Genomic DNA, 13,572 nt, shown 5'->3' with positions numbered 1-13,572 from the left:
ATGTGACACCATGAAGTTCATTTCAAGCTACTTTCTTAGCGATAGCCACCTTTGCACATCTTCATACTGGGCAAATCTTTTGTTTGTGCACATATCAAGCATCTAGTTAACATTTGGTTGCTTTTAATGTATGTTTAGTTACAGGAAACCAACTTATGACAATTATGAGTTGGGTGCCCGAAGACACACAGGACAGAGGAGTCCTTCAGAAATCAGCGTTCACGTTGGAATAGATGATGCCTCCAGAAATTCTCCAAGACTGGGCTTGCTGGACCGGATTGTCAATTACAGCAGAGCCTCCATAAACTCACTACTGTCTGACAAACGCTCCCTCAACAGTGTTGTTACTAGTGAACCTGACAAGCACTCACTTCTGGTGGGAGACTTCCGGGAAGATGATGACACCACACTGTAAAAGGTCTCGGGGGATGCTGCTAGTTGAAGTTTATGTGCACTGATGGAGCACGTACGTTGTTATGGAAGGATCTTATGTCAGTCTCATGCTCTTATTGCAGGATTCTATCTGAGTTGTATTTGTTAATGGCAAAAATATATTTCTCAGGGCAAGAGCTCTGAACCTGGCATTATCCAAAACAAATTCCCAGCAGTTTTGTTTTCCTAGGGATAGAGGGTAGAGCAGCAAGTTTAGAACAAACTCCACAGTTCGAGGTCGCTGACTTGCTGCTAATATGGAAAATCATTTTCATCTGACCAAAAAAAATGCCCAAAGACAGGATGATTAAAAATGTGAAGATTTGAGAGCATGACATTGAGGATATTCTTGAGCCTGTATCCTTGCCCCAATGGGGAGCAATGGCTTTCAAAGCACTGTACAAAGCATCTAGTTTAGAAGGAAAACAGTTGCAACTGTTTCAAAATAGATGTGCCTTATTTATTGTGGGTTTGCTTTCACCTCATAATGCCTGTGCCCTTGTCCTTTAGTTCCTAAGAGCCCCAGGATGACTTTTGTCACCTTTCAAGTAAACCAAGTTTAGGTGGTTTTTCCCTGACTAAAATGACTGACTTGAAATGAGGCAGGAGGATTGCAAGTTCAAAACCAGCCTGGACTATATACAGTAAGACCCTATCTCAAAACATTTTTGTAACTGACATTTTTCTGAAATCTTCTCTTATTTTATTATGTCACTCAGAAGACCTTAGAGAGTGCAGAGTTCTCTACCCTTCTGTTTCCCCACTGCTGTCAGAAATCACTGATTCTTCAGTTTGCCTAGCTCTGGGCTGGCATTCAGCTCTCTCCTGCTGAGTTCAGCTTTGTTCCTGGTGGAGCCTGTCCATCAGTTCCAGGCTAGAAACTTACCATTTGAGCCTCTTTCACGGAAAAGATTGACACTAATATTTTAACATATATGGGCTGTATGAAAGTACCTGAACTCACTAAATTCTTCTTTTGGGATACAATCACTTGGCTGGTATATTATAATTTAATAAAAATTTAGTTACCTCTTATGTTTTAGATAACTTATCAAAATGATTTTTAAATATACTATCATACAAAGCTGCTTTTATCAAAATACACAGCAAGCTATAATATAGAAATAAGAAAATCTCTGGTTTGTGATATCTTATAGTCAGTTATATTTTTCTCTTGTTCAAAACATTTGTGCTTATAAACAAACTCCTAATCTTTTATTTGCATGCTGTACTTTAAGCACATTGCCTATCTTATATGATTTGTGCTCCGAAAATGTTCATTTCTCCTTTTCAGGTCAATATTGAACATAAAAAAATCATTTTTATAGAGCAGAGTGTAAAGTGAAAAGGAGAATGGGATTCTTCCATTCTACTTCTTTTCTCTCTTATTCCTTCACACCCCCCAGAAACGTTTACATTCTTTAGAGCTGTCTTTCCAGACTTGGAGAAGACCTAACTTCTCTCTTAGCTATCGTAAAGAGGTGAGACTTTTGATGAAGGTGCTATTAGTCTAGAAGGCAAATCTATTTTAATAAAGTATGAATGAGCTTATGTGTTTAAACTCCATTTTAGACCAGTCCCTATACCATCTTAAGAATTTGAGTTTGAATATTTGTTTCTTAATTCTAGCAGCCCATCATAACATAACTTGTTGACTCCTAGAAGAAACAGCTAATGCTAGAGATGTACAATAGACTTTTCTTGCGCTGGACCCAAACTGAGAATAGAAGTCCCCCAGCTCTCAGCCAGTTACTCCTTCTGTTACACATGTATTATTGAGCCCTCCTCTTGCCTCTACATCATGTTGTAGGACAGTGAGAATAGCATTTCACTTCTCACTACCAGAAAAAAAATGTGTTTGAGAGAAGCTGTATTCCTAGAAGAGGGGGTTCATTTAGAGAGGGGATCAAGCACATTGCTTTCAGTTGGTCACTAACTTTACATGATGTGTTACTGTTGAGAACAGGTTCTATAAGAGGATGTTCATTATGTATATGTATATACACATATCATACAGAGAGAGAGAGAGAGAGAGAGAGAGAGAGAGAGAGAGAGAGCCTACAGAAATAGTTTCTATTTGCATCTGTTTTGAGATTCTTTACACTTTCTTTGCCACTTGTCTATACTCAATCAGCAACCATTCTCTTTGTCAGAAGGCACCGTGGACACTTTCTTGTCCAGTGCTGATGCAGACTCAGCTAGGGGGCACCTTTAACTTAAGTATCCAAAGATGCCTTTTGAATTTAAAGATTAAAACATAACTAGAGTATTTACTACTGTAGTTTTAAAAGTATAGTTGTCAGGTGTGATATAGAAATGTTTCTTTTCCTACTTTAGTATCAACATTTTAGGAAGTTAAATTTGATGCCTTATGAACAAATAATTTTATATTATGCTTTAATTTTTTAAAAAGAATTATTCTTCATTCATATATACAGAATGTTTGAAATAGCATTACAGACAAGATGTTTCCAAAAATGTGAGTGTGCATATATTTTCTGTACTCAGCTTAAAATCAAAAAGATGTATAGTAGAGGATCTTCCCATTACTTGTGGATTCTGTTTTAAAATTATTTTCTTAATATTTATTTTACTCTATCTTGTTATTTTCTTTGAATGAGGCATCTGGTTACAGGTTATTCTTTCTTTTAAAAAATATACATTCCTGATATCACTCCTTTGGATTATTTTGTTTTCTATGCTTAAAAACAATTTCCTTACCAAATATAAAAATACAGATCCATGCCAAATCATTACCAACTTTTATGCTGACTTGCTTAAGTCCTTTGGTCTGGTATAAGTAAAAAGATAAAACAAAAAGTATGAATTCTTATTTCTCAGTCACCTGAGCTTTTTAATGACATTGATAATAATAAATGCTTTTTGTAGCCAGAACCAGGTGTCTCAACCTTGTGTTTTTAAAGAAATGTTTAGTCATGTATTGTAAAACTTTGGTTAGAATCCAAAACAGGAGCGGACAACTTTGTGCAATATTTGTTTGCTGTAGTCTAGTTTGTTTTTCTCATGCGCATGTAAATTGATATTTCTGCCGAAGATGTGCCTTCAACTTTATAATTATAGTGTTGTAAAAAAAAAATGTTGTCAAGTGTCACTGTGTTAAATCATCCGGCCCCCCTCTGCCAGCAGCTCCATACTACCCTTGTTGTGTTATTTGGGGTTTTTTGGATGCTGTTTCAGCTGTAAATCCATGATGCACCTAGATCAGAGGCAGCAGCACACATTCAGGTGGGAGGACAAAATCTGTTGACCTTCAGATCTTACCCACCACTATCACCACTTAATGAGAATGAGAAACAGGAATATGCATGGCCTCTTCTTTGTAGTGTCTAATAAATTCTTGATATGATATCTACCCTAAATGAGCTTTTCTTGATTTGGGGGAGTCCTGAGTGGTGTGGAGATCCAATTTATGTCATGAACTTTTCCTGGAGAGATAGGAGTAAGTGTCTACTCATCCCCAATAGGGCACCAAGAACAGACCAAAGTAATGAGTCCACCCAAGTCCAATTTGGTGAACCAGTGAGTTTATTTGGCTTACTACAGACAGATAAGTGATCCCAAAACAGCTTCATTAGTTAAAGTCTCAGACCACAGCTGTTTATCACCTCCTGACACCACATGCAGCTAGGCAGAACATGCTCAGCTGGGCAGGAGGTGCAGGAGGTGCAGGAGCCAATGGCTGAAATCTAAGCAGAGGATCTAATGACACTCCCCACCCCTTCTGGGAGAGAATGACTGGCCAGATCTTGGGACTCTTGAGTAGTCACAGCTGCTGTGATGTTCCTTTGTTATGAGACAGAGTTGGTGTTTATTAAAGATAATTTAAAATAGATTTTAAGCCTGAGAGTTATGAGAAAAGGGTATACTCTAGAAGAAAGTAAGACATACCCTGGAGCATGGGTGTGGACTTCTTTAAGAGAGAGTCACTGGAAGGGGTATAGCAAAAAAAAAGTGGTTTCTCTTACTTCCTTTCCCTGAGCATAAGGAAAGAGAAACTGATCTTGCTACTTGGCCTGTAGGTCCTTTGTTGGTATGGAACTGTTAGAATTGTTAATTCTGTACATCACAAAGTTTCCCTTGCCTTTAAGAAACCTTCTTATAGTGTGACTTAAAGGACACCAAAATGGCAGTCTTCTTGCCCCACATACTCCCAGCATCAGTCATTCACTTTTGGGTGCTTAAATTTAACATTGTTAACTTTCTCTTTTCTTCCATAGATTTGTTCTTCATGTATATGCCAGTTCCACTAAAAATAACACTGCTATGTTGAACTGTGGTGGAGTACATTTCTATATTTAATATCATAACTCTTAATAGACTAACAGCCTCTGTTTAAAATAAATGTGTTTGTTCCTTTGGAAGTTGAGCCACTGCAATAAGTAAAAGAGAGTACGGGTGCATAGAAGGAACACCTTATTAGGAAAGAGACCACCCCAGCCATAAGCAGCCTTGGTGGCATCCAAAGGGAAGGAGATTGACCCTTCAGTTTCAAGAATGTTAGAAGAGTTATAGCATCATATCATAGGCAGCACAATGGGATCTTGAAGAGAGAAAGCACTTCTGATTCCAAGGAACAAAGGGGCATGTCTTGTTCTTGCCAGTTTTCAGAGTGGGAAGGACAATTAAGTTCCACGCTATATGACCTTGGCTTCACGCTACAAGTCAGGAAATCACTGATAAGGTCTGGCTGTGCCCCAAGTCTGTCTTGGGTCTGAGCAGTAGGGAAAGCTGTCTATTCTTAGGGTGGACCCAAGCTACTCAAGCTATCGCCCCACCCCAGACTTAATGAAGCAGAACCTGCCTGTTGACAGAGTCCCAGATGATGTGTATAAGCATGAATTTTAGTAGCCACAAAGTCAACCCAGGAGTATTAGAAATTCAAGGCTAGCCTTGACTGCAGATTTTGCTGGGACTACATTACTGTCAAAGAAAGGAAGGAAAGAGGAAAAAGAAACCGTTGCCCAGCACTTAGAAGGAAGAGGCAGAAGCCATCCTAAGACCCTCTTCCTTTCTCCAAAAGAAAGCACCCACAAAAAGCAGTTAGTACATTACAACAGTGACTCTCGCTGTGTCTTGGGATGAAGTGGAATACTTATAAACCTGTCGAGAACCCCCTCAGTAGTAGTTATTTGTCTTTCTCTCTCTCTCCTATGAGCTCTGGGTAGAATCTACATTTAAAATTTGCCTAGATAGTTCTGTTAAAATGAAGGCTCTTTATTCTTTCATTCATTCAATAAATATTGGATGTCATTGTGTAGGAGGCACTGTTCCAAATGCTGATCATACATTAGAGCATAAAACATTAAAAACAAAAACCATAGCATTGCCCCCAGGGAATCTTAGATTTTGGTGTAGTAAGACAAATAAATGATTAACAAAATATTTACTATGGTAGATGACAATAATTTGTATTAGTTTTCTGTCACTGTGATAAAATATGTGGCAGGGAATCTATTCATTTATGGAGGGGGAGTAGACAGACCCCCTCTGGTGAGTGGAAACCATCTTTTATGTTTATATGGGCTCTTTCCCACCCTCCTCCAAGAATGGAATGGGCAGACAGCATACAGAACAAATGGGAGCTACTTTACTGTCAATATGGGATTGCAGCCATTAAATGGGTGAAACAACTTAAAATTGATTGTCACGCAAGGTTTAAATGGAGCAAATTTGAACTCAGCGATGCTAGGTGAGAACAAGGGGTACTAGGCGAGAGTACCCCTCAGAGAAGTGTTGAACTTCAAAGCTCTGGAAGGTGCTGGGATGCCTATCGAGAGCAAGTCTGCAGGCTGATGAACTTCTCCAGCCGCTGATCTCGGAAGTGGTGGGTGGCTGCCACACCTCGAACCTGGAAACTATTTCAGAATTCTTGTCGGAATCTGATCCGCGGAGTTTTGGAGACTGAGACAGGCATGAGGAGTCCCCTCTGCATTGCAGGGTGCTCTGAAGCCCTAGAGATGTCAAATTTTTGAGGGGCAGTAGGCACTGATTGGCTGATTATCTTACTCCATCCTGCCAATCAGGGAAGAACTGTCAAAAACTACCGGTAGTTCCTGTTATTATGGTGATCATTGTAAGTCCCCAGCTGCTCTTTTTCCAGCCTGGTAGTGCTTGGGCAGGAATCTCTGCCTTGGAGAACATTTTAGGTACAAATTATAGTAACCACCACGGGGAAAAATGAACAGATGGGACACAAAGAACACTACAGGGGACTGGCTATTTAAGATGTCCACGGATTGAACCTATGGAACCTACTGAAAATCTGGCATTTGAGAAAACCCTTGAAATAACTGTGGGGAGTTTGCCATGAAGAGACAAAAGAGAGGACCACTAGAGGAGGATACTATATGGGGCACATATTTTCAGAGATTTCTGCTGTTTATCTGAAATTCAAATCGAAAAGGATGCCTTGTTACTTGATCTGTCAGACCTACCTCGGAGACAGCATTAATCGTAACAAATGGAAGCACAGGCAGCTCAGGCGGGGTGCTAGCAGTGAAGGTGCTTCCTGGTCCCTGATTTGATTAGAAAGGAGAGAAGAGTCAAGGACAGCTCCAAGGTTTCTGGAGTATTAGGAAGGCTATGGCCAGGCATAGAGGCGCACGCCTTTAATCCCAGTACTCAGGAAGCACAGGCCGCCTGATCTTTGAGAGTTCAAGGCCAGCCTGGTTTATATAGTGAGTTCTAAGATAGCTACATAGAGAGACCCTGTCACCAAAAGAAAAGGTGGTGGTTAATTGGGTCTGTAGTCTCAGCTACTAGCAGAAGTGGTTGCTTGAACCGGGAAGTTCAAGGCTAGCCTGGACAACAATAGTGAGAAATTGTCTCAACAAACAAACAAGGCTGGGGCTGCCACTTACTAAAATGGGGAAGAGTGTAGGTGGAATGGCTTAGGTTTGGGGACAGAAGAGAAAGAGAGGTGTAATTTTGATGTATCCATAGGTATCCCAGAGAAGATATTAAATAAGCAACTGGCTATATACAGTTCAAATTGTGAGATATATAGAATACAAGTTCAGTATGTGACCAGGCAAGCACAAGGTATGCAGACATCATGCAGACAAAACGCCCATACACATTTTAAAGAAACAACAAAATCTTACATCTTCCCCAATTTAAATGGATGAGATTAACTTTACATACCATACTGCTTTTCTTGTGATGAGGATTGAACTCTGGGCCTCATGTGTTCTAAGAAAGCACCCTGTCACTAAGCAACATCCCTGACCCTTCGGTTCTGATCTGAGGATGACCTAAATTTGAGGTCCTCCTGTTTCAGTTAACAGAGCCCCCGCGTGAGTTGTGTATGAGTGAATTCCAAGCAGCTGCAATTAGAGGTGTGAACCACTGGACTTGGCTGCCATGCTTCTGTCCCCCTCCTCCGCATAATCCAAGTAGTCTGCAGTTTATAGCTATAGGAAACCAAGTTCTCAGTTCATAATTGTGATGACTTCTTACAAAGCACCAGCTTTGGTAAACTGGAACTATAGTTCTTAGAACTGTGTCCCATCGTATGCCAGAAAGTCCATTTTGCAAGAGATTTGGAAAGCAGAAGTGAAGCAACATCTCCGCTGTGCTATTTATTTATTCTGGGAAAGTCGGTGCCTTGCCTGGAGCACCAAGGTGAATTGCACACGCTGTTGCCGGCCCCTGAGGCTCACCTTGGTGTGGGTGCACCTGGGCCCACAGTTCATTAGCCACCACGAAAGCCCCTCTAACAGATTGTGCAGCTGCAGACCTGTGATGAAGGCACCAGCTTCTCCTCTCCCTCTGCCACCCACAGCAGCTGGCAGACTGTGCCATTCACATTTCTCCTTAGCATCCTGGCCTCACAGCAGCTTAAGTACACGTGTTTCTGTGCAAGGAAGAAGGCCAATCTCAAGAGAGACAAATTAGAAGAGAAAAATGCTTCCATTGGAAGATTTTCATATTTCAATGTGCCATTAAAATAAACAATGCTTTTTGTTGTTTTTCTTTTCCTAAATGAAATCTGTAATGCTCCACTTAGGAGCAATTTATGACAATGTTGTGGTAGGGGCCTGTGGTGGTTTAAAAGAGAATGACCCCCATAGTCTCATAGGGAGTGGCACTATCAGGAGACGTGGCTTTGTTGGAGTAGATGTGGCTTTGTTGGAGAAAGTGAGTCACTGGGGGGTGGGGTTTGGGGTGTCAGGTGCTCAAACCAGACCTTTTGGGAGATATTTGATCACACTGTGAACCTCGAGTTTTCATTTGCATTAAGTTAATAAAATTAACCTTGGGTCAGGAAGCTGTGTTAGCAACTAGTTGACAAAAGGTTATTATAGATTATCAGAGGGCATCTGGGAGAGATAAAGAGACATAGGAATTAGTAGGGCGGGGTTTGGAGTGGTGCAGCTTTTTCTGGTTTGGCAAAGCAGAAGCATGGGTTTTTTTCAGAGATGGCAGCAAGGAAGGAAGGTTAGCTAATTGCAACCCAGCCTTTCTGAGCTTACAGGTTCTCTCCACAGCCTTTGAATCTCAAGTCTTATTCATAAATAGAACGTTAGAGATTTAGTCAACGCTACCTTTAGCAGCAGCGGCAGGGCCGGTGCCTGCAGGAACAGCATTCTCGCCAGGCTGCGAGGCCACTGCTAGAGAAGCAGTCTGCTAACTGCAGAATTGGAATTGGCTGCCTGAGATAGCAGCAGATTAAGGTGCAACCATTGTGCCAAAGTTAAAAGAACACAGACCCAGTATGACAGTCTCTATCTGCTGCCTGCAGATTCAGATGGAGTGCTCTCCGATTCCTCTCCAGCACCATGGTTACCTGCACGATGTCATGTTTCCTGCCATGACAATAATGAACTCTCTAACTGTTAGCCAGGCCCAATGAAATGTTTGCCTTTATAAAAGTTGCCATAGGCATGGTGTCTCCTCACAGCAATAGAAACCCTAACTAAGATAGTGCCCTTTGAGATTTTTCTTTTACACACAATCAAAGCTCAGCAGAAGTGCCTTTCCCCCTGTGGCTGAGTGACTGAGGTCGTGAAATTTAGCCGCCACTAAATTTTCCCTCTGTAGACAGTCCACACTCACAGATCACCACCCTCTGAAAGGCATTGGCTTGACTGGCAGCAGCATTTGCAGGAAATTAGGAAAGTAGCACATGTGGGGGTGGGGAGTGTAGCTAAGGAAGAGCACACACTTAACCTGATGAGGCCTAGAGTCACAGAGCCATAAAAGCCCAACTCTGTCCACAAAAATATTTTAAAAGGAACTGTGCTTTTCTGTACAAGCCAGCTCTCCTGAAGGAAAGAAATCGGGCAGCCAGCAAGTTGTATAGGTGCAGATTCAGAAGCAATATCCTTTCTCCATGCTTTGGGACCGTGCAGGAGACCGTGCTTGAGATGAGTATAGCATGAGTCACGGAGCTTCCTGTCAAATGCTTCGTGGGAAGAAAGTCGCATTTGCTCCAGCTCCAGGCTCACCCTGTCATCTCCACTACACCTGCTTAGCAGCAGATGGACGCCTTTTCAGAAGGCAGCTCTTGGATGTGCTGCCCTTCCTGCTTGCTGCTCCAAGGTCACCATCTGCAGGGGCTGTGTGAAAGCTCCCTTTTTCTGGCTCATTTAAGATCTAAGGTCTTGCCCATTGGGATCTGCTCATCACTAGGTATAACTTTTTACCTTGAGAATAGCCAGGGAACAGGGAAGTGAGCCGAAAAATGAGGAACTTACAATCTTATCCTTTGATATGGCAGAATAATAAAATATGTATTAGGGATTGTCATCAGAGAGGCTTCCCCTGACTGCTGATGGGAGCAGATATAGAGGCCCACAGCCAGACATTAGGTGGAGCTTGGGAACCCAGCAGGAGTGGAGGATTGTAGGAGTCAGAGTGGTGGAGAACACAGCCCATAGATCGACTAAGCAAGGTTCATAGGGGCTCATCTATTTCCTCTGCATGTATGCTATGGTTGTGTAGCTTGGAGTTTTTGTGGAGCTCCTAATAGTGGGAGTAGGTATATCTCTAACTCTTTTGCCTGCTCTTGGGATTATTTTTCTCCTACTGGGTTACCTTGTCCAGGCTTGATATGAGGGTATGTGCCCAGTCTTACTGTGTCTTGTTAGGTTAGGTTTGGTGGATATCAATCACTGTGAGGCCTATTCTTTTCTGAAGGGAAATGAAGGAAGAGTAGATCTGGTAGTTTTGGGAGAGAGAGAATGTGGTAGTGGGGTGGGGGAGGAATGGATGGAGGGAAAAACTGCAGTTGAGATGTGCTGTATGATAGAAGAATAAATACAAATAAAATAATAAAAATAGTGATTATATATACATATTATGTACTGGATATATATATATATATATATATATATATATATATATATATATATATAGCAGAGACCTAAAGTCTTCTGACCTCTTAATATATGATTTGATTGTCAGTTTTACTCACAAGGTGGGGTTGAGGTCATGGAAAATACCAGTGGAACTCACTCTTGTTCCAATGACTGTCCTAGTTAAAGATAAGATTAAAGTTACTTTCATCTTGCTCCACCTCTTTCCTATATCTATGACTTTGTTAAGTAGCCTAATCTCTGAGCAGAGTCTGAAAGGTGCCCAACACTAGTCAGCTAGCCTAGTCAACATGGTGAAATGCCAGGTCAATGAGCAGCACTCCCTCAAACAGAGGGCCAGAGAAGCAACCACACCCCCCATGAGATTGTCCTTTTAATAAATAAGTTCTCTCACATGGCAACCCATTTGAAACTACATTTTGTTTCTGCCCCATTTCCCAGATCTCTTGAAAGGCACACTATTCACCCGGGCCCTCCCTCTTTAGGTAATGTGACTGCCATATCCTCTTAACATCCTGCCTTTATGTAAAACCAACTTTGATAAAGTTCATTTGAAAATGTGATCCTGCAGCTGGGCGGGTAGCCCAGTGGGTAGGAGTGCTTGCTGCACAGTCATGAGAACCTGAGTTCAAATCCTTAGCACATACATAAAAAGCTGGGTGTGGCCATGCATGTCTGTAACTCCAGTGCTGGGTGCTAGGCTTCCTTGAGCCTCCTTATTCCCCAGAGAAAGGTGAGTGCCCTATCCACCCATTCCAGCAGCCTCAAGATGCGGAACAATCAAACACACCGTGATAGGGAGTCAAGTCAAAGCAGGAACTCAGTTTATTACTGTGAGCATCCACTTATCAAGGAAGGGTAAGCGACATCCTGTGAAGTGAGGGTGCCTTCAGCCAATGAGAGGCAGCTAAACCCTCCCTCTGGCTGGAGGGACATTTACCTAGTTTTGCTGTGTCATCCTCACTCAAACTCGAGTCAGGCTTTTGTCTATCCTACAGGCCTCAAAGTCTAGGCCCTGAACTCTAACCAGGCTTTTTCTGTCCTACAAGCCTTGAGGTATAGGCCCTGAGATAATTTTGGCCTAACACTGGGGAGGCAGAGACAGGAGGATTGTTGGGGCCACCAACCTAGCTCCAGGCTAGTGAAAGATTCTCTCTTAAAGGGACAAGACAGTCAGTGATAGAGCAGGACACCAAACATCCTCCTCTGGTATACTTGTACACATGTGTGCATATGGCAAATACAAATATAAAGAAATTAAAATAGAATATTAAAGCTGTGGTGTTTGTTGGGGATATGTCTTGGTGGAAGGATGCTAGTTTGATATGTACAAGGCCCTAAATTCATGCCCAGTATCTCCTTCCTCCCTTCCTCTTTCGTTGCCCTTAAAACTGTCACAGGTTTACCACTGCCAAACCGAGTGAGCCCATTGATGTTAAATTTTGAGGGAAACATGGCTAGTGCATAGTTCATGTTGATTTCCTGATCAACTAGACTTGCTAAATATTCTGTCGTTGGTACTTGTGAACAGGATTCGCATTATACTGGGGGGAATAATCTCCTGATTATTATCAAATCATTTGGCAAATATTTATGATCTACAATCTTTAGAAGACAGAGACGAATTCCTGGTCATCTCCAGCAGCGCTGACACATAGAAGTTCGTGGAATGAGAAAGTTCACTCCTTTAAATTTGCCCTGATTAAACTGTGCAATGTTTTTACTGCATTTTCCAGACGTATGTAAGCAAAGTAGATGGGCAAAGTGTTTAGAGTCTTCATACTCACAATAATGTTCATTTAGAGGCTGAGGATGCAGTGCATTGGTAGACTACCAGCTTGCTTAGTATGGACCAGGCCCTAGTCTCTATCACCAGCACTTCCAGCAGTTGCTTAGGGAAGAGCAGAGAACGGAGATGTGTAACTAACAGGGGCTTTGTAGAGTGAACCACTGTGAGGACATCTTGATGAGCTGCTCACTTCAAGCCTTCCTTTAAATGATCCAGTCTGAATTTTGCCAGAAACTGCTTCAAATCAACACTTTACACATTGCTCCTTTGATTGCCAGGACAGTCCCTGTCTTCACTGTAAATTACCGCAGATTCGTGTTTCTATTCCCTTGAGAAATCTGTTTGTTTTGACAGAAAAAGCAGAAACAAAGTAGGAATGAGGCACATCTTTTTTTTTCTCTGTTGTGGACAACAGTGTACCATCTGTGTTCTTTTCCTGGTGTCTCACATTCCAGAGGAAAGCATCTTGTGTGTATTTTGTTTTGTTTTCTGTAAAGCAACCATACTTACAATCCCCTGTAACTTCAGCTCCAGGGAATCTAATGCTTTATTCTGCCTCCTAGGGCACCCACATATTCATGCATATACACAGGCATACATGCGCGCATGTGCGCGCGCACACACACACACACACACACACACACACACACACAAATGAATATTTAAAAAATAAGGTAGATTTAATAAAGCAAAAATGCCTTCTCCAGCATAGCATCGTGTCTGACTGCACACCGCCATGTTCCCCACCATGATGATAATGGGCTGAATGGACTGAACCTCTGAACTGTAAGCAAGCCATCCCAATTAAATGATTTCATTTATAAGAGTGGCTGTGGTCACCGTGCCTATTCACAGCAATAGAAAACCTAACTAAGACAGTGAGCAACCTCGCATTGATACTGAGAACTGAACTCAAGTTCGCTGAAGGAACAGGAAGAGCTTTTAACCACGAAACCATCTCTTCAGCACCTCTTACCGTTTTTCACTCTGACCCACTGCATTTAATTAATG

At 41.8% G+C, this 13,572-nt stretch overlaps 1 protein-coding gene across 2 annotated transcripts in view; it reads left to right on the top strand.

The window, feature by feature from the left end:
• Atp7a (ATPase copper transporting alpha) overlaps positions 1-3,812 on the top strand; it is a 110,713-nt gene extending 106,901 nt beyond the window's left edge. For both annotated transcript variants that reach the window (XM_048417818.3, XM_048417819.3), the window contains one exon: positions 139-3,812. In XM_048417818.3, the coding sequence (XP_048273775.1) occupies positions 139-415 (277 nt within the window). In that variant the 3' untranslated portion in view covers positions 416-3,812. The remainder of the gene's footprint in view (positions 1-138) is intronic.
• Positions 3,813-13,572: the final 9,760 nt, after the last annotated feature.

Source organism: Myodes glareolus, chromosome X, assembly GCF_982192425.1.
Source record: "Myodes glareolus chromosome X, mMyoGla1.1, whole genome shotgun sequence".
NCBI lineage: Eukaryota > Metazoa > Chordata > Mammalia > Rodentia > Cricetidae > Myodes > Myodes glareolus.
Note: the sequence above shows the minus strand (reverse complement) of the source record. Positions and strands in the feature narration are given on the sequence as shown.